The 22,799-nt window shown below is 37.7% G+C and overlaps 1 protein-coding gene across 3 annotated transcripts in view; it reads left to right on the top strand.

Annotated features, from left to right (window-relative positions):
* Positions 1 to 22,799, top strand: part of ctnna2 (catenin (cadherin-associated protein), alpha 2) — a 263,039-nt gene that overhangs the window by 181,913 nt on the left and 58,327 nt on the right. For all 3 annotated transcript variants that reach the window (XM_067498964.1, XM_067498965.1, XM_067498966.1), the window contains 2 exons: positions 6,450 to 6,530; positions 16,173 to 16,325. In XM_067498964.1, the coding sequence (XP_067355065.1) occupies positions 6,450 to 6,530; positions 16,173 to 16,325 (234 nt within the window). The remainder of the gene's footprint in view (positions 1 to 6,449; positions 6,531 to 16,172; positions 16,326 to 22,799) is intronic.

The raw sequence follows: 22,799 nt of genomic DNA, 5'->3' as shown, positions 1-22,799 counted from the left end.
TCACTTAAATCCAATTCGTCAATAAAATAAAAACTGTCTGGCACTAGTATACACTACATGCCTTTGAAGACATTGAAGTCAAGTCAAATTTTATTTCACATTTCGTATTGTACAGTAAAGTAATATACAACTGTTAATCTATGCCTGCATAAGTTTTTTTGTTTGTTTGTTTGACAGAAGAGACTTACTGCCATTTCTTTTCTCACTCTAACACCTACAGAGTTTTTCTGTAAACATCTGCATGAAAAAATCTGACACATTTTTTAAAAAACGATGGAAGCAAGTAAACCCCTGCGAGGCTTGGTTTAAAAATAATGTGTCCGATCATTGTCATCCAAAATCTTGTGTACGGTGCAATGCTGCTTACCTATTTGCAGTGCCTGGCTCCATGGTAACACAAAAATTGGCTGAGCTATGTCCACATCCCTGCTGTTTTCTTGCCAGATTTGTGATCTGTGTCGTGAGGATCTCATAACAACTGCAGATGCATTTTGAATCATTTCGTCCATTTATTTGATACACTTTTCTCCATTTATGACCTTAACAATTTTCCCGTCATTAAACTGGGTTGAATAATTAGACCTGACCTGACGGATTATAGCTGGAACTATAACATACATTAAATGCAGTTTTAACTATTTATACAGGTGAGTTGGGCTTTAAATTGACTTTAGAATGAGTCAAGCATGAATGGGTGTCTCTCTGTACACCTATCAGGCACAACATTAAGTTGTGGTGGACAGGTGGTCAGCATGTGTAGTTTGCAGCTGCACACGCTGACCCTTGTTCAATCCAACATAAAACCACCAGGTGGTTATAATGTTGTTGCTAATGAGTGAATCTTTTCTTTTAACATTAGCTGGAATAAGCAAAAAGATAACAAATCCGATTCAATAAAATCTTCCCATGTAACTTTATTGCATAATCTTTGCATCTTTGATCTTCTTAGGACTATATGTAAATAACTGACTTTTTTCAATGTCTGTTCACACTGAAAACTAACACACACACACACACACACACATACACACTGTAAATAGATATTATTGAGCTTATTTGCTCGAGCATTGCATTGTGCTTGCACTGTACTGTACATCTGTTCCCAATGGCTTATAATGCAAATAATGAGATTAAGATATGACATATATTTCTATTCATAGCTGCTCTGTCATCTTGTTTAAAACAGAAAGCTAGAACTATTCTGATCCATGAATCTGAAGTATTTTTTCCTGTTACTGGAACATTGTTCTATTTTATTTTTCAGTATTCTGTAATCAAACTAGCTGATATCCACGGCTACACCTCCTTAAGTTCCACTTAATGAGAGCAAGTCAAATTGGCCCATCTATGGCACCACAGCTGAGGGAGCACAACTTATCTTAATGAGGATCTAGCTACCCATTATCTGCTGGTAACCCAACCAACATGTTACCACCATTATCAGACCCCCAACCCCCAACCCCCGGCATACACAAACACTTTTGCACCTTCTCGTTATCAGCTCGCCTTCCCCTTTAAGCCCGCTGCAGACAGTGTAACCACATTGGACAGTAATTGTACCTCTCGCTCCTGCCTAATTGAATTGACAAGGAGCCGGAATTGATATCATTTAACACATTGATCTTGGGAGACAATGAGACAGAATGCCTCATACCCTCCACCCCACACCTCCTTTGCTTCCCCCACCTGTCCCTTTGTGTCTTCCGTCTGATTCATCTGCCATTTGCTTTGATTTGCCATGTTATTGCCTATGAATTACCAGATTCATTCCTCACTTCTTTCACCACGCCTTGGTTTCAGCATTGTTTTCGTTTCATTGTCATTTTTATTGCATTAGTTTGAAGGAGAGTGTCAAAACACTCTGATAAGAAACACAATTTTGTCCAATTAAGGAATGAGTGCAGTCACCTTTTCTTTTGAATGATCAGTATAGAATATTCATTACATGCATTTTCATAAGGTCTGTTTCTTTTCAGAAATAAAACCTGAGCTTTGATTGGGGTAATGCTTGCAAACTTAGAAACATACATTTGAAGAAATCATGTATGCTTTAAACACCTATATTTGATGTAATTTGCACACTAGCTCTTGTTTCACATTTTAAATAAAGTGGCAAAAGTCAAATCAACATACCACAAACCACATGTCACACTCTTATGCTCATTATTCAGCTTGCACAGACACTAGTGTTCAGTATGTCTTCTTCCAGCATTACAAGGTTTGAGGTCAGAAATGCAGTCAAGCAGTCGGCGCTGCAGTGCACCACTGAATTACACAACTTACTTTGGGCCTGAGAGAGCAAACGCGCTTGGAGTCCTCAGCCGTTCCATCAGCATGCACTGTCTACCAGCCGTCTTCTGACTGGGCAAGAATAACTCTACTGCTACTGCTTCCATTACCCCACTCACTACATGCTTATTTTCATGCACCCTCCCTTATCTTACTCCCCCCATTCCTCTCCCCAGCTGAGAATGAATGAGTGCTCATCAGGGGGTGGAAAATTATGCACGGGGATAGTCAGGGACATTTTCTGCAGAACACCATGGGGACATCGAAAATGCACATTCCGTTGTGGCATTCAAAACCTAAACAATCAATGTTGCTTCATGGGAGACCGTTGAATCAACAGCTGACAGTGTTGTCAAGATGTTGTGATGAGGAATTCATGCGTAGCGTTTTTAATTGGGTGTTTTATGTTTTTCAGAAATCTTAACATGAGCAATACATTTTTCATTGCACGTTGAAGGAGCAGAAGAGTAATTACAGTGCAGCTGAAGCATGTTTCTACTAAAGTAGTAGCCTCCTTGTCTTCTTGTACCTGTCCAGATCATGCTTTATTGATGTTAAAGATACATACCAATACATTTTACTCAGTTGTTAGTAGAAGCTCAAAATAACAGGTTCTGGCTTTTGTCCCTTTACTCTGACATCACTGTACTGTTTTAATCTCCTTAGCTCAGATTAAAGAGTTCAGAGGTTGTTTATTCTTCCAAAAATAGGAAGAAAAAAACATCCAACTTTGTTTAGCGATGTCTGTTGATCTTGTGAACAACAAAACAAGTTGCTTGTGTCATCTAGAGTATGACCAGTTTTCTCTCTTTTTGGTTCAATTAAAGTTGTTGGTTATACATAAAATCATGTAAATGTTTTCTCAGAAAGATTACAGTTAAGCCCCTTTTTATTTTTGATGGTGGGCATCTTTAATCTTGCACGTCCCTCTGGTGCCTTAATGACACATTAGGCAGCACAGTGACTAATGTTGTCATGTCCCCTGCTTTGGCATAGAAAGAGCCTGTCTCTGCATGTACATTAAAGTGAGAGTGCTTGTGTGTCTGACACATAATGTAAACCAACTGGATGCTTCATCTCCATTTGCTCTATGCCCTTTATGTAAATTATCACCTGGCTGATAGCCATTTTCTGTATGTTTCCAAATATAATAAAACCATGGGCATGCAGCACAGCAAACAGGTTAGTGTCAGGTGGGTTATATTCTGCAGAATATGGGATCAAATCTCAAAGATGCTGTTCATTATAGTGCTGGGTTTATACTTTTCCTTTTGGTGCACTGCTTAACATAAATAAATAAATAAATAAATAAATAAAAAGATGACTGCATTTCGTGATTGCTATTAGAGGAAGGGGTGAGTAACTATAGTATGAGCTTGCAGACAAATGACTCATTCCTAATGTTTAACATCCATATGAAAAAAATGTGCTATATGAGCCTTGGCCAAGGACAAGCTAGCAATAAATTAGACAGAAAAGGGAATAATATCTGTTTTATGGCTACACCAGCACTTTCACATCCTTGCACACATATGATTCCACCACAGCATGTTCTTTACCAGCAAAAAATTTTATCTTTGAAATGTAACAAATATAAAATGAGAAAATTCTCAAGGGTTGGTTTTTTTTTTATTAGGTTGGGTCACAAGTTAGGACTGCAGAGAGACGAGTTTAACACCATGCTCTTGTTGTGAACGCAGAATGTGGTTTTCCATTGAGCTGCTGGCACAACCCAGAGCTTTCATGAAAAAGACTTTGGTAACATGGCAGCCTGTGTAGCTCCAAACCTGCATATACAGTGTTGTTCAGCATTAATTGTGACTAAAAGATATGCAAGTTAATCATGCCATATACATTAAACCACCCCCACACTATCACAGATGTTACAACAGCTGTGTGCTGTTGTAAAATCAGACAACTTTTCTGGCCTTTTCTAGTCCCTGTCGATTTTTTTTTTTTTTTTAGATGCATTGCTGGTATAACATTCAAAATCAGTATATTTTCTTCAAAAACAATGACTTTTCTTAGTTTTAAAATGTGGTATTTTGTTTTTGTACTATTTTAGGTTTCAAAAATAGGTTTCAAATGATTTGTAAATTATTGTAATTTCATTTTTATTTTCCCCAATGTTTTGATTTTCCACAATCTACCAACTTCTCTGGAAATGAAGTTAGCAGATTGCTAGGGCTTACATACTTAGTGAGTCATATAGGACCTCAAAAAATAAATAAAGGAAAATTTAAGAAAAGAAAAGAGCTCAAGTACTAGCCAACCCTCTGTGTTCTATCGATTCTTTCTATGTGGCATATTCAGAATTTATATGAACACAGTTATTTTACAACCTAACAGTATAAGGTATTAAAAGCAACAATTAGTGTCAACCTTCGTGTGAGTTTACTGTGAGGTGGGTGTTTGATGGGGTCTCATTTTGTTCTTTGTGACATGTAGATACAGGCCATTCTGTTCCATTCAATTATCAAATGGGCAGGACAATAAAAGAGCAACAGAGATAAGCAACCACATTTTGTGTCTCATTAAACGGAATAAAGACTAAGTAGCCTCTTTACAGTGGTCAGGGTTTTTTTCCCCTCCAGAAACACCCTATTTAACACAATTCTGGATGAATGGGGAATCATGCCACCTGCAAATGCTGATGACAATTTTGGTTGTTTGCCTTTATGCTATCCTGGGCAGAACTGTCAGATGGTTGCCTGGCAACAGCACAAACAATTTTGTATGCTGGTATCGCTTTGACTGAAAATCACAGTGTCTTACAATCTGTTGATTATCCTGCTTTCCACTTTTTCATCAACAATAATATTTTAAAACAAACCCTTACTACGCGAGGATATTGAATTAGTAAATTTTAGGTAAAGGTAAAGTACTTTGTTTGTCATTACACATACAAGGTGTACAACGGCATCGCGTCAGATGGAGGGTCAGCCCTTTTGATGCTTGCCCTTTGTGTAGTAGCTGATAAAAGCTGTCTTCTAATCACAAACCATTACTCTTTTGCATTTATACAACATGATTATTTATAGACTTTCAGTTTAAAGTGTAGTGGCATGTGACTTCATGCAGCATTGAGAGCACCTTAGGGAGGGCTAGAAGCAATGCAGTAAATGTAGCACATTATTGACTTCTTAGAAATACACTCTTAAGCTGTTTACCAGTCCCCACGCAACGTTCCAGCTCTACTGCTGTTGCCCATTAATTTTACTCATTTCATTTTACTTAAATTGTTAAAAGCGTTGGACAAGAATAACATATCCATTTGCCCTAGAACAGTCATGACCTGCTGAACAGATTTATGTGTTCTGATGCAACAACTGTAACACCCAGAAGCCTTGTTTAAAAATATCTGTTTATATCTGCTTTCCAAAGCCTGACCTGTGTGTATGTGTCTATTTTTTTTTTTTTTAAGGGATCAAGAACAACAATAATTTGTGTGTCCTGGAGCAGAAATGCTTTACTCCAAAACACTGACAGCATCTTTCTAACCTTCAGTTAGTAGTACTTCAGAAGTGCCCTAGTCACCCTCTCTGGTTGCTTCTGAAGAAAAAGTGATTGTTGTAAGGGGTAAATGGAGTGCCCAGGTGGCCCAGTTGAAAGCGTAGCCTATTGCTTAGTCAGATATATTTCCATGAACACAATTGGCAGTAAGAGATCATCTTATAGCATCTTCCCTAGTGACGCCTACTGGTTGTATGGGATCCTTATTAGGAAATCTGGAATGGCAAGAAGTTTCGTGCTGTCCTCTCAGCAAAACTCCCTGCTGTCAGGTGAAAAGAAGCAGCTGGCGACTCTGTGTGTATCAGGTGATGCACAGGGTAGTCTACACCCTCCTAGGAGCTGGCCATGACAGAAATGCATCACACAGGGGAATTGGCGACAACTAAACAGATACTTGCCAGTTAGGCCAGTTGCTAGGTAACATACCAAACTCTTTGAGTCATGTTTTCACTGACTCCGGTCTAATTATGGAACACTTGCAATGTCAACACATATTCTGTGATGAAGAGTATTTTCAGAATCTGCAATTCACACTAAATATATTGCATGCACTCTGTTTTCATATGTTTGTAGTGTTTTTGAGTCAAACAGGCAAGATCATGATGCCATGCACTGCATTAACACACATTTACTGTTTGTTTTTCCAGACTGGCAGAAAAGAAAAAGGTGATCCACTGAACTCTGCCATTGATAAGATGACCAAAAAGACCCGGGACCTGCGTAGACAGGTGAGGAGTTTTTGCTACTACAAGCTTCTTTTTTTTTTTAGACATGTATATTTAAAAACTGGTTATAAATAAAAACAATAAAAATGCTTACTAATTGTACTACTACAACTGGGCACTGAATTTTAAAATGTTTTAAGATTATTATTATTATTTTTATATTGCAGCTAATTTTGTTTTTAGTTTTGGTCATAACATTTTTTTTTAGCAAAAAGCATGGCCACATTAAGAGACTGTGTATATTTGGTTTCCTTATTGAATTACATCATTAAACATGGCATAGAGACGGGGGGCAAATTACAAGGAAACTATGTATAAATAGATGGACAAATAACAGATGTGCACAATCTAAGGCCACATTGAATCTCATTTTAGATCAAGAGGGCAAGAGAAGGAGATTTGAGTGACTTTTAAAGAGGGTTTATTCTTAGGACATAAAGTGCATGTATGGCGTACAGGCCTAAATGATTGACCCCCACAGCGGCTGTGGTATTGCACATGGTGAGATCCTGTTAGAGGAAAGGGTTACTGCTACTCAGTGTTGTTTTGGGTAATCATGTGTTTCCTGTGATGAAACTCTGTTATGTTGATGGGAGTGCTTATAGTCTAGCAATGCCCAATGCAAAGAGCACAAGGAGTCAGTGAGGAGTTTGATGCAGAGGTAAACTATATGAGCCTATGAAAAATCATAGGTGTTTATTTAAGAATATGCTTTCCATGACCCTCAGCAGGCCACCTGTAACAGGATTAGCCAACACGTTTTGCAAGCGGCTTACACAGGACATACAAACATTGGGACAAGATATGGTTTCCACAGTTCAGTCTGGGGCACTGACAAACAAGCCATGCCAGTATGTTTCCTTTTTATCCTGTGCTCTTATTTCATCGATATTTCAACAAGACTATATTTTATTTGTATATAGCTAGACACAGAGAACGTAGTACTCTGTGCCAAACATTTCAGTAAACTACCAAATTTATTCCAGGCATTCAGCGATATTGATCCATGCTTTACTTTTGATTCTCAAACTTTGAAGGGTTGTATCAAGAAGCTGCAGTAGAATAGCCTTCCATATTTCAATAGATGCTGTCCAATAGCAGGGAATAAGTCACTGAATCGTGCTTTAGTACTAAGTGGCATTTTTACTTCCACAAAACAAAATTTATCTCATAAATCTTTAAGATGGTGACAGAATGAACAAAACGCAACACATTGAAGGAGATGGCAACATATTTTAAAAAGTAAGACATTTAATGAGCTGATATAGGCATATGGTGATGTAATACAATTTTCAAATCCAACCCAGAAAATGCAAAGCTTTTCATAAACCATCAGGACATTAGTTGGGGACGCTGAAGACGGTTTTGCTCCCAAAGAACCCTTTCCTGTCATGCAGTGCAGGATATTGTGTGAAGGAGAGGCACTCAGACAGAATTGACAATAGCACCTACCTGCACAGAGTAGCTGTGGTTGTGTCCTCTCTGACCTCTGAAGACCAGGGGATCATTCCAGATGGGAGGCTATAACTCTCCCTCCCATTGGGCATTTGGCGGGGCTGCCTGACAGGCTGGCAGGCAGTACTCACTTTGACAGGATGTTCTATTGACTCAGGGGTTGGCTTGACAGAATGGGCGGCCTGTTTGAGCATTGAGTTTAGATGGGAGGGCAAACTCACAGCACACATGCAGGCATTACATACAGTAGAGCTGTGATACAGTAATTATGTGAACATGTTTTGAGTGGCGCTGTGTAGAGGCACAAGACCATCCTGAGGGGAGGAGCACAGTTGTGCGTTTCAAAATCTCTGAAACTCCATCGTGAAAAGGATGGTTCAAATATTATAGCACACAAGTATGAGTGACAGGCGTTTGTGAAATGGGAGCAGGTAAGACCAAACAGTGCCAGAGATGTTGCATTATTTTTTTTTTTCTTTTATGCATCTTGTGTATACATCCAAGACAGTTCTCAGCAGTCTGTCATCCTGGCCCAGTCCCGTAGATGTCAAGCTTGTCGTTCACACCCCCGATTTGTTTTCCTAGAAAATGGAAATTCTCACAAAAGTCCCCAGCCTGATGGAGGAAAGACAAGGTAGCATAAAAATGCATCACTTTGCATCATACAAATGTTAAGAAAATGTTTTGTCAATGTGATATTAAAATGCTAATCTTCACTTCAAAGAAGATAACTGAAGCAAATGTTGAACAATTATTCGTGAGCCTGTTGTTGGCAGTCCGTTGTTATTCCTCCTCTTTGTTTTGTAAGGTGAGGTCAAATTTAAACCAGTGCAAACCGAAACCCACATCTCAAGAGAATTGAGAAGTACAGTATGTTACAGACACCTATGTCAAGTGCTGCACGGACACCGAATGGCATGATAGTAAGATTGGAGCACTTGGCTCAGTTACAGCATGAGCCATGAGCATGAGCTTTCTTTTGCTGTTTTCCAAGGCAAGATATTTTAGATCTCTTAAAGAAATTGATTTAATTATCTTTCACAGTACCAAGAGCCACCTTTATCAACTCTGATTTTAAACACATTAACTTATCAGTGTTTTTGCAGCACGGATATTACATTTCTATACTACTAAACAGTAAAGTAAATATTATATATTACAATTCTTTATTTCAGTTAACATAATAAGGATATCCTGACAGTGAAAATACCCAGCAAGAACAGCGCCAGTGAACACACCAGTTTAACTATTGCCACTCCCTGTAATTAGTTAAAATTAAAGAAACACGTCAGTCAGGATTAAGAGAGAAAAATGTAACAGTCACTTCACACTTATCGTGTTTACTTAATTTGATAGCAAACTACGATCTCTAACCTTAACAAAAGCACTTTTTGTTGCCTAAACCTTACCACAGAGAAAACTTTAGACCTCCTTTCAACGTTTCCAGCAATAAAAGTCAGTTCACCTACTACTGATGATGAGTGGTTGAGATTCATGTGCATGAAGAGTTAGAGATTAGAGTTAAAATATTTAATATTTTTTTATTTCAATTATCAAAGTCCATTTGCTTTTAGGAAATGGCAGCCATATTAGCTTGTGAAATTTAATTAAAAATTAACATGAAATCAACTGAGCTTACGGCTCATTTTTTGATAAGAGACTTGATATGCCAGACGAGTTGTCTGAACAGATCAGAGAAATAACATGTCAAGCTAATGAGTTGCATTTGCTTTCTGTAGCACAGTAATTAGCCCATTAACTCAAGCTTGAAAAAAAAAAAAAAGCAATCCAAACTGGAAGTTGATTATGATAGTGACATTTTTAAAGCTTCTTTGTGATCACAACAGATCAAAAGATTATTCATATTAATGAAAAAAAACCTGTAAATGTACATGTTTTATTATTTTGATGTTCTTCTTGTGTAATAACACATTCCTCAAATCAAACTAGAGTGTATTAATTTGAATTCCTTTAACACATCAGATAATGCATTTCAATTTTCAAATGTTTTGTGTGCTCCGTTACCTGCCAGTCACAGTCAGCATTCAGTTTTTCCATGCTGACCCTCTGTACCCTACAAAATTAAAATCCCATGGTGGATGTTGTGGCTTAATTCCCCTGCAATCGTGGATGTGTATTCGAAGTTTGAAACTGACATACTTGCTTGGTTACTTTAGCAAGAGACATCACTCCCAAACCCAGCTGCATTTCCAAATAACCTGATGCTATGAGGAGTTAAGTTAGGAACCACAAAAAGCAGTGGTAGTTTAGGTGAAGATCACTGGAGAAGAGCCTTAATTGGCCTCTTTAACAGACATGAACATAGAAGTTTGTTCGGGTTCATTATAATAAAGAATAAATACAAAATGTGCATTTACTCAACACATATAATGCATATTTTCTTGTATATAAAGTTTAAAACCATGACTTTAATAAGCAATGCAAGTGCACCAGCGAAAACCTTTTACTAAAGATAAACACCTTAAGATTTGGACCCTTTGGTGTTAGATCAGCTAGACATTGAATTGAGCAAGAATTTAAAGTAAATCATATGAAAATAGATAAACTTTTGAACTACAGCATAATTCTGAACATTCAAATGATTTTTTCTCATTTTAATTAGTATTCACAAGGTAAGCAACCCGACAAATCTGTTGGAAATGAGCCATGTGTTCAACCCCCTGTCATCCTCTGTGTAATGAATGCATCTGTCAAGTCATCTCTCTGGGCCATATTTTGACTGATGGCTGATTCCAGGATTCCCTATAGCTCAACTGCCTCACATATTTTTTCTCTCTCTTTTACTCTCTTTTACTCTCTCTCCATCTCTCTCTGCTTTGGGATGTTGAAATCATTTCCATTTCTGCCATTAGTTTGTTGATTAGTACAGCTGTTTTTAATTGTTGAGGGTTATCGTGTTAGGGAGGAACAGCTGCCATGAATTTTGTCAGCTGTAACTCTTTGTTTAGACCAACAATTCAAGATTTTGGTCTTTTTGTGTAAACTGTTTTCAGGGCATGTTTTAAAGTTTTATTAGCTAAATTATTGCAAATTCCCTGTTATCTCAGGGATTGGAAAATACACAGGCTCTTTGGATGCGTCTCGTGTTGAAAACTAGACTAATACAGATGGGTATATAAAAACTGAACCAGAGAGTGCAAGAAACAATAAATACAAAAAAGAAGGTGAAAGCATAGAAATATATTGAAAAATAAATTGAACCAATATTGCTTTCCTTTTTGTTTTGACTATATGAAGGGGGTCATCACCCAACTCAGCCACACAGTTTCCCTCATTTTTTTCAGCATATTGTTTGGGTTTTAAGACACAACTTTACAGGTATTTCTCACTGTTCTCAGCATCAATTCCAAATGTAGCAGGTAGATGTTAAAGTGCAAACAAGACGGCAGAAAAAACATCAGCAATATGCTGTTTAACATGGAGGAGCCTTCAGCAGTTAAAGGGACCAATATTTCTGTAAGTGGCTGTTGGAGACAAAATGCCAAGCTAAAAGAAGAAGTGTTGCATTTATCAGGTGGCCAGATACAAAAAATATTATTTTGTGTCTGCTAATTGTATAAATAGGAAAACGCTTGCCATATCTGCTACATAATATGATTTTGTTGTTTTATTTTTATTTCTGCTGCCAGAGCCCCTAAAATATCTGTTGTTTAGATGTAATTAAATCACAATTACCCTATGCAACTACGCACACAAATCACATTATACTAAAACTAAATAAAGTTCAATAAGGTGTCCATCTTGCTGAATGTAAACTGCATCACATAGCAAAGCTTGTGTACACAACTGCATTGCCAGACAGAATGTCGATAAGGCACCATTTTTGCAAAACCCACAACATACATTATGCGCTTGCCATCAATTGCAGCCAGTTTTATGTTTATCAAGATATGCTCCAGCTCCCCAATTTCAGTAAATTATACACAAATAATTCTGTGTATAATATTAAGTAATTCTTTTTCATTATTTAGCGCTGTGTACCTCACCAGAGCTGACCTCACCAAACAAAGAGGAGGAATCACAACGGGCTGCCAACAACAGGCAATATTTGTTCAACGTTTGCTTCAGTTATCTTCTTCGAAGTAAAGATTAGCAGTTTTGATATCACATTGACAAAACATTTGTATAATGCAAAGTGCTGCATTGTTATTCTATCTTGTCTTTCCTCCATCAAAAAAAAAAAAGAGAGAGGGAGCTCACTGGGACACTTTTCAAAACCCTTATAGTTAGCATGAAGCAGCCCTAAAGGTTCAGAGGGGTGTCAGGTTGTCTCCCTGATGTATCACTATCCACTGAATGCACTGCTACCTCTAATGGTGTAACAACAGTCTGATGATCCCTGGCTTTTGTCCTGAAGCAAGCTTGGCTGCCAGGACTCTGTCTACTACAACAAACAATGATTTGGTTTGTTCATTTTCTTTTATCTTATAACAAAAGTCAACAAATTGCTGTACTGAAAAACATATTTAAATAATAGAAAAAGAAATATTTGCTGTACTGGAAGCACTTTATACTAATTTGATGTGGTGAATAAGCTAGGTTACTCAGACTCTGTTATATTTTTTGATCAGGTTATGAGATTTTGGTATTAACAAAATACTGCGGTAAGTGCAGGTGATCATATGTCAACTGCATCTCCTGTGGTATCTGCCAGTTCTCCTTTTGGAGCATCATCAAATCAGTCTAAAAGCAGCATTTATGTGCTTGTTCTTTGTTTCTAAAACTGAATTCCTCTCGCTAGTTTTATTTTGGAGCAAACATTAAATAAAAGCTTTGCACTCGGGTGTCTAATATATTTGTCCTGTTTATGATCAGTCGGTCCCTCTTTCCCCGTTTCATTTTTTCACTCTCCTCTCACTAATCATCTTCCCATGGTCCCTGATAGATATCATATATAGGAGCTATTACTTAATTTTTGATTTGCTCAGCCTGTTTCCCCTCAGCCATGACTCCAGCCATTTATGCTTTGATTACTCTTGACATTTTAATAAGAAACCTTCCTGTGCTGACCCCAAGAAACCCACTGCTATGTGTTCTGAATCACAAGTGAAACATAACAGACACTGAAGTCCAAGTGTAAACATTTATAAATCTGCCACAGTCTTTGCTTTCAAATTCAGTTTCATGTTTTTCATCCTTTGCACGTTTTTAAGTCGACTGAATTGTAAACAAGTTATATCAACAGAGTTTCTCCCTGAATGTGTGTTCACGCCATAATTCTGTCCTTATTTTTGCATTTCTTTCAGTTTCCCTTATGCAACATTTTTGTGACAGAGCAGTCGTCTAATTGCACAAAATGCGTATATTTCCTCCATTAAAAGCAAATGTACCAAAACGAATGCTAATCTCATCTTTGAAGATCACCTCCCTGTACACCCAACCTATCAGTGAGCCACGCACTTTTATTTATTTTTATTTCACTCAAACCATTTAAACAAAGTTGTAAGTTCACTATCGTCCTACATTTACCCTAATTTTAAAATAAACAGTCTATTGCAAACCATGACAATAGCTCACATATGTTCACATTCTTTTGGCCATATAGCATATTTTTGTATCTCTCCGCATGTCTGTGTATCTATCATTGTAGCAGTCTTCCCTCACTGCTGCCTTTTATTTGTAACACACAGTATCCCCTCAGCCTACATGCTGCCAGTCAGCATGCCAATAACATTCTGCAAATATAAAATGGATGGCCACAGATGAAACTCCGGAAACAATACTAACACACACAGCATTTCTTCAGCCTCACACTATCAATATATAAAGCAAAAACTAAGTTGAAATCTCTCTCGAACCATTCTGGCACTGCTTGACTCGGGAGACAAATCACTGCTCCAATAACTTATAATGAGCAAAGCCTTAGCTATCTATTGAAATTCTAGATCTATTTCCTTTAAGTGTTAGTGAAATACAGAAGGGGTGCTAGAGGAGAGACGATTGAGGTGGAGCATGGAGGAAGGTGAGATCTTAAAGATTGAAGATGGATTTCTGTGGGAGTGGTGTGTGGGCATTAGAATGCTGATGGTGCAGGAGAGACTGCGACTTGGGAAATCACTCGTCTGTATCACTTCTCCGCTCAAACCCACCATCAGAGTCAGTTTCACTGTTGGGCATTGATGAGTATCTTGAGACCTGGCAATCTCTTACATATATCCCATGTATATACACTTACTATATTAGCAATGAGCAATTAGCTGGATCTTCCAGTGGTGTTTCATTTTTCCTAGCTTTAATCATTAAAACCTCGCAGCCAACCCACAGTCTTGTTGGCTGAAGTCTTTTTAAGATTGGATTTAAATCCATGTCTGACGAAGAGAGAGTGTACACAGTCAAAAGCAAGTTTTGATCTGAAATCAGATAATATAAAATAGATAAAACTATGGTAATTTTTTGTACATGTTATATTAAATTGACAATTGTGGTACAATGCCATAAAGCAAATACTCGATAATGCCACTTTAGCATTTTGCTGCTAGTCTACTCTATCACAGTTTTAACAAACACTGTCAAATTCTTAATCTAGGCTTAAATCTAATGTAAAAAAAAAAGAAAAAGAAAAAGTTACAGTTTGAATTACATACTAATGTTCAAAGTGTATTTATACTGTACAATGGTATTCGACTTTTTGCAGCTAGTGTAAAGACTTTAGTTTACACTGTTTTGTAATATATAAAATACACAATTTATGATTTCACTTCCCACATGCAACTTGCAGCTCAACAAACGTCCTGCTATGGTGCCTCATTATGTGCTTTACTGCACCCAAAGCACTGGTGAGCTGGTCAGAGTCCTAGAATGACACTGGGTTCTGCCAGGCCTATCCCCTGTTCTGTAACGGCACTAACACAGTGTGAAGATGATTCTGGCAATGCAACTTTTATCTGCCCTGATTTCCCACTCTTCCCACTAGGTGACATAAGATTGAGGTTACACAATTACACTGATGCAAGACGCTTGTCTGCTGTGTGAAAAAGATCCACACAGTATGCTCCTCTTTGGCGATCCAGGATTATGAAGTTGTAGACATAGGGGTGCTTTAGGAAATATGGGCTTCAGGTTGTTTACAGCTTTTGCAGAGCTGTCATGTCCACTAGGCTGACCAAATCTACTCTCTTTCCAGAGGCAGTAGTAATGGATTACAGCATATGCTCCTAGGGAGTCATACTTCACCATTGTTCTCCAATCTGTGGGCTAGCAATTAAGTTTGTAATTGCTCCAGGTTAAGTGCGACTGACAGATTTTCTTTCTTGTCAGTCACAGCTACTAGATTATTTTTCCCCGATGCTCCAACATGTTTTAAATTCAGGAATATGGTCACAATGTTTGCTTTACATCTAACTATAAGATTTGTCTTGAAACATTAAACAACCCTTTATCAATAGCGTTGGTTAATTTAAATTTTATGCTTTAATGTCACCATTTGTATGCGTAGATGAGTGATAACTACCCGAATGGATAGGAGGATATTTATGCTCATTAGCATTTGCACTGATTGTACACAATTTATTTATTGTATACCATTTATTCTGTTTTAGTTTGTAAACATTTTCAGTCCGATAATGAGTCACAATGCAGGTGATACTGCTGCTGTTACGAATTTTGCTGTCATTCTGCAGTAATTGTGGATCTGATTTTACAGTTACAATAATATGTAATGTAATAAAGCTGAATTCATTGTGTTAATTACAACATGAGGCATTTACAGAGATTTACAACAAGTGTTTGAAGATGTTTCAAGACTGAACGCGTGTAAGACGGTACGTGTTTGGTGTGGTTTCTATGCTGCTCCCTCTGGCGTCTCATCAGATATCCCAGCAAGCAGCATCATGTCCATTTAATGTCTTATAAAACAACCAGTCCTCTGCCCGTTTGGTACAAAACGATTTCATAAATAAAGTTATATGTCACAAAGTCAGCCTCAATAAAAGGGCTTATGGGAAGAATGACATCTTATAAGCAATTTACACCCCTGCCCGTTGAGAGTTTGCCTCCTTTTTTCCTCCTTTGCCTCTCCCTTTCTGTCCTTTCACCCCATTATGTCATTACATCAAATTCATTACAATTCTAAGTGATATGTAATCATTGCCATATATAATGGAGTGAAGTCATTTACAGTATTAGTCATATTATGACCCTTTTGCCCATCTTTCTCTCTGTGTGTTCTAGTTGAGAAAGGCAGTGATGGACCACATCTCAGACTCTTTCCTGGAAACCAACGTCCCACTGTTGGTGCTCATTGAAGCGGCGAAGAGTGGTAATGAGAAGGAGGTCAAGGAGTATGCCCAGGTGTTCCGTGAACATGCCAACAAGCTGGTGGAGGTGAGTTATGCATTATACATGGGTGCACACATATATACCCACATATACTGTATCCTTATTCTGCAGGTCAGAAGTTAAGAGCTTTTTTAAAATGTATGAACAGCACAGGTCACGTCGCCATAATGGTGCCTAGGATTTCAACCAAGTTTTCAATCAATGCACAGAACATGCTTACTAAAAACCAGTATACAGTATGTCCAAGTATGTGTCCATATATAGATGTATAGCTTATGAGAGGATAACCTCTCGGGCCTTTTTGTCATTTTGTGTCTTTTCCTTTATGCTTTGTGTCCTTTGTAGCTTTTCTTGGATAGTTTCATTATAACAAATTTATCATTTTGAGTTTGTTGTGCATCTCTTTGCGGTAATTTCTCTTCTGAGCTTCAAGAAATATAAACGGTAACTTCAGATGCTCCGGCCCATAGGCCCCCTGACCTGTTGTGCCCACCCTATTCAGTAATTCATACATGCATATACCCTCTCAAAATCTTTACACCTTTTCAGACACACACCTCTTTCTAGCATTCTGCACACATCTTGTATGCACATCCTCACTGGTTGAATGTCATACAAATAGCTTTTCTCCCAGACAGCAGGGACTTAAATTATTTGCAACGTGGTAACTTAGCAGAATCAAGGTACATCTTGCTTGTGCAGAGATTTGTGGCTGAAATCACATTGAAAACCACAACTTGAAGCTTCAACCATTACTGCCTTTTATTTTGATTTCAGAATACTGTGCTTGCCTTGCAGCCTGGCATGCCAAACTCAACCGCTTTGATTAAAGCTCACATCTGGAAAAAAAACACATTGACTGTGTCCAAAATCCCCCCCACTCGCTAATTCCCTACTCCCAATATAATGTACCCTAAGTAGTTCACTCAGTGAGCAGTCAATGGACATTTCGGACGTCATCTCTAACAGCTGTTTGAGCCCCGTCACAGTAATTTTCTCATCTCTAAAATGGGAAGCATTGCATTGTGGGATTTTTAGGAGGGATTTTCAGTGTTGCATTGTGGAATACTTAAAGTGTACTTTATAGTGGAGAGATTAACACACTCAACATTCTTACAATATTACAAAATGCTAAACACTGTATATAGTGAGTAGGGGATTAATCGGATGCAGCCTTTATCTTTTTTTCATAGTACACGCTGGTGAAACAAATAGCCAATCACAGTTCAGCACCACTAAAACACCAAGAATACCAACTGAATCTTTAACCTGCTCATTCAGTTCCATTTTGTATGTTTCAGACTTTGACAGTGACACTATTTTTGTGACCATAAAATGTTATACACCCTAAAAGCTCCACTAGCAAACATGTACATAAATATGCACTTCCATTTAAGTGCAACATCTTTTTAAATTTTATGAAATGCTGATCAAGTGGTCATTGTGACTCTAAATAAAGCTCTCAGGTAGCTTTTTTAATACGGCAGTTATATGTAGCGTACAGTACCTGCATCATAATGTCAGAAGGTAGTGCTTCTGAACCTCCTGCACTGAGGGGCTCTGCTTACACATTTGTTGTTAATTGTTTTGCTTTTGTTTACAACAAGTTAAATAGATGCTTTTAGATAACAGCATTTTGTGACATGTTCTGTTTAATCATGCTTTAAGGTGTAATACTGTATAATGTCATCTGTTTATGAGCATCTCAGCAGCAGAGGGTTTTTTTGGTGAAACATTACAAATTCAGTTACTGGAGAAACGAGAGTGCCAGCATGATATATGATATATTTTTGTCCTCTTCTTAGCATCTAAAGCTTGAGTGCCATGAGTGGTGTATAATGTTGGCTGTGATATGGGCCTCCTCTATTATTATGGGTGCATTTGTGTGTGAATATGTAGTTGTTCTTTTTCTTTTTTCTTTTTTTTTTTTTGTTCTTGTATGCAATTTCTAGGGTTATTATCTGGTTTTTATTCACTTAATCTACATTGATGATTTGTTTTGTTTTTTTTATTTTGTCTAGTACGGATATAAACCTCAGTGACTAAAAACCGGAATCCATCTTAACTTTTAAAGTTTGTCTGCTGAGAGGCTATGTGACACTATAACAGGCATTGCAGATGTTTTACATAATATCCAGATGTCTTTGTGCAGTACTTGTACTATAAAAAATATGATGCACCAGTTGACAAATTGTAAAAAAGTGTGATTTGGATGAAAATGTGTTTTTGGGTTTTTTTCTAGAATCTGTTTTTTTTCCTCTGCTCTGTGCTGGTAGTTGCCTTTTGTCCTCGTGGTCTATTCAGAGGACCCATTAGAACCCTTTATGTGGGTCTCTCTTAACATAATGTCACTTAAAACAGCAGTGCTGCCTCCTTTGACATCAGCTGAGAGAGTGAGTGATTTGTGTGCCCTTTTCATCTGCCCCAGCTGTTTGTTTATGAGGTAGTATCTGAGTGATGCTACACTTAAAGGCTGTCCTTTGCATCCAGCAATGCTGAAGTATTGTTTAGCCCAGAGACATTTTAGGCAGAAGTTTTCTATTCTTCTCATTAAAGAAAATTTGAAAAATGTTTCATTGTTTTTGCCCTTTGCATGTTTTGATCGGTATATGCATGTAAAGCTGATGACAACAGTGAGGGGCACAGCAGTTGTTTGTATGCCAAGGAGATGGGCATGTTTTCCTGTCTTAACTCTGTGTTTAAGCAAAAAGCTTTTCAGCCATGTTTTTTTTTTCTAGTCGCCTGTCTAATGTGCATCTGAGGGACCAATCAATCCAGCTGTCTACACAGACTGTGTAACAGCTCATGCTTTACTCACAGCAATAGACCCATAAACACAACCGTATTTTTATGCTTCAAATCTATTTTCCTGTGTTTAACTACAGTGACTGTGTGTCTGAGCTCTTCTAAAATGTGAGTGACCTACACTCATCACTGTGCATGAACGCCTCCTGCATCAGTCAGATTCTTCTTAAACACACTGCTGCTGCTGCTGCTAATCTTCTAACATTCTGTTTGCACTACACGTTCTTTGTAGACATGGACTAAGGCTTGGTTTATGTAGAGAATGGTCTAAGCTGATAGCTGTGCAATGGCTTATGACAACCCCGTGTGTTTGCAGTGTGTTGGCAGGCCTAAGCCTGAGAAAATAAAGTTCTACCTCAGTAAAATCAAACCACCTGTGATTGTACAACTAAAGTGTGAGTAATTGGTTGAACATGAACTGAGCTGTCAAACGAACATAATAAACAACTTCTAGAGGCACTATTACTGTACTAGAGGAGTCCAATAATAAGATTGTTTTGTGCTTTAATAGTGGCAAATCTAGAATCAGATATTGAATTTCATTTTTTCATGTTAAAATATATTTTAACTCATGCAAATAGGGCAGTTTAGTAAGGAGAACCACAGTGGTGATTGTAGGTAAGTTAGTGAGGTAGACATCCAAGGACCACAAGATCACTGGGTGCTTCCTGGTGTCCTTGGGCAAGACACTGAACCTCAAGTTGCTCCCTGTGGATCAGGTGAGCACTTCACATGGCAGGCGCCAACCATCTGTGTGTGTGTGTGTGTGTGTGTGTGTGTGTGTGTGTGTGTGTGTGTGTGTGTGTGTGTGTGTGTGTGTGTGTGTGTGTGTGTGTGTGTGTGTGAATGGGTGAATGAACATGTAACATTAAAAAAGTGCTTTACTTATAAGTGTTATCTAAGCTGCCATTTACCTATTTAACTGAATGTTATCTAAGAAGTTACATATACCTTTTCAACGGTAGCTCCAGAAATTTCCATCGCTATCCAGTTATCCATCTGATATCAAAATAACGTTCATCCCCTTCCAAGTATTGTACAAAGAAGATCCTTCTACATAATAACAAATGTGGAACACAAGCTCTAAGTGACAACGCTGCCCCTTTATCAGTGTGAACATGTGTATTACTGGACCTTGCTAGCCAAACAGCTAATATTCCCAAAGCAATCATATATATGTGGTAATACATCGCCATCGCTATCATCATCATTATCTTTGCCATCTCTGATACAGACATCATACCTTCCATCATTGTACCTTTAGTATATTAGGCTAATTAGCCTCTTGATCAGTGTCGCTGCAGGAAGAGCTGCCTCAAGCCATGAGCTTGGTGTTTGGACATGATCAACAGTATCAAAGTAAAAACTGCCCCTTCTTTTGCTTTTTATTCCATTTGATTTTGATCCATTTGGCTCCACAATATCTCTCTCTTTTTCCAGCACTTGTCTCTGCTCACCTCAGTAAAGAGCCAAGTTCACCTCAAGGGCTCTCCTAATCACATCATACTCATTACACCATCTTAACTAGCTACAGGAGACCACTAATTATTAAACTGGGGATATTATTGGCTCAAAGACATGTAATGGATCTGTGAAATGTAATACAGTGAACTTAGTAGAATCAGGAAAATTCTCTCTATGACTCCCAAATTAGATTTTTGCACTTGTGCTGGCCCTGCCACTCTATTTATCCGTCACAATATGCATAGTTACACTTCTATTCACCCGGAACTTTTTGTTTGTATAGTTATGCACTATACCCATTTATTCATATGCTGTTCTTATTTTGTTTTTTGTTTATTTACTGCACCCATAATGCCCATTATATATGTCCAATAATCTTTATTTTGGCAAATTTATGATATTGTAACTGAACTTAGGTATTTTTTACTGTAGCTGTTTTTTGTAGCCAATAATCTGTACGAACTGGCTTAAATTTAAGAAAAGTACGTGGATGCATAAAGAGACACAGAGAAATACAAAGCGAGTCATTCCTCTGGGTTTAAGAACTAAAATTGTGGGTATCCATGTATCATTGGTCTATTAACATAGGAGTGTACTAATTGATTCCCCAGACTAACTTTTAGTGAGAAGTGCCTAATCCTACACATAAGCAGCCCAGGCATTTTTCCAGTTTGAGATGCAGTGTAGCAGAAATAACTTGCTATGATAAAAGCCAGTTTGTATTGTTGTTTCTGTGTGGCAGTTTAATTAATTGAACATTAAAAAGGAAAACCATTTTAAAGTATAATATTTTCAATCTTGACTATAGTGTAAGTCTTTGTATTATGAATATAATATTTTAATTTAACTGAGACCTGTTTGTGTAAGGCCGTGACACCCTTTCCCATGAATTAACTGAAGACTCCAAAGTTTCCAAAACCAAGACTTTAGGTGCAAGAGTCCGGAATAAACTGACAGTCTACTACCACTATTTATCACATCTGTTTACTTCATTCACACCATCTTTCTGATATCACAATGTGATTTGCTTATATCTAGGTTCATTGTTGCAATCACCAATTTTCAGTTTTATACTTCCTTGTATCTGTCTCTTTCATTGATGCTGCAGCCCAAGTTCCCCATTAAATTAGTGCTTCCCACACCAATATGCTCTTGTTAAATCAAACACAAGATGAATATCCAATCTTTTAAAGTTACTCTGGTTTATTTTTATTGCCACTGCAGTAAGAATATATTGTATATGTGCCAGCAATTCTTGGACATCTAAAGGACATTATGCTCTATCACTATTCTAATGTCAGAATGAGATTTTCATTTGACCTTGACTCCTTGAAGCCTTTCTCTTGAATAGCTGTGGTGTTTTAAAAATCCCTTCTTTATCTGTCTTATCTCTAACAGAGCCATCCTTCAGCAGTGATTTCTCCAATGAGCAGAATTACTAATTATTTCCCCTTGTACTGCTTTTGTTTCTGCAGTTTTTCCGTCTTTTATAAATCACTCTCTACCCTGCTTTGAAGTCTATATTTGCCCTTATCTTAATAATTTAACTGCTTTTTGTGAGACCTTAAATAGGCCCCAATATGTCCTGTTATTATTATTTTTTTTTTGTAAACCAAAATGTTGCACAACACTTTAATCCATTGTGTCATACAAGCAATAGATATCATTAGTTTTGTATTTCCTAGTTCAGGAATACTGTATTTTGAATCTGTTGTCACAAAGCTTTCACCATACATGGCTGCATTAAGTTGGCCTTTTCATTTTATCTTTATCGGTTCATTAGCTTTGGATTCACATCAGTGACCTTACTTTGGGAATTGAGCAGAGTCAAGGGGAAAGACATACATTCAGAGTTTATGCATAATCAATATGGAGCTGAATGTATCCAATAGTGAATTGGCCTTCAGGGCTCACCTACATGAGACGGAATACGGCAGTAAATATAATTCTGGGGGCCTCTGCATTACGCACTTTACTGGACCGTTAACTGAGAAGTGGATGGATCACTGTTGTAACAGGTCGGTTTGTGATGACCCTAACCTTTAGACCAACATTAATCCTCTCTTTTCATATAAAAGTTTTAGCCTTAGAAGAATTCTGCCTTTAAAAGATGTGACCACCAGGGCTTGACATTAACGCGGGATAAATTTTATTTATGTATTTTTAATTGTCTTCTCCCACAAAGCATCAGAAATAATTGCAGTGTAACATTATGATACTGCAACTCCCATTAGCACTACTTGCACACAG

The sequence above is a fragment of the Channa argus genome, chromosome 3 (genome assembly GCF_033026475.1).
Source record: "Channa argus isolate prfri chromosome 3, Channa argus male v1.0, whole genome shotgun sequence".
In the NCBI taxonomy this organism is placed as follows: Eukaryota; Metazoa; Chordata; class Actinopteri; order Anabantiformes; family Channidae; genus Channa; species Channa argus.
This window is presented reverse-complemented; position numbering and strand designations above follow the sequence as displayed.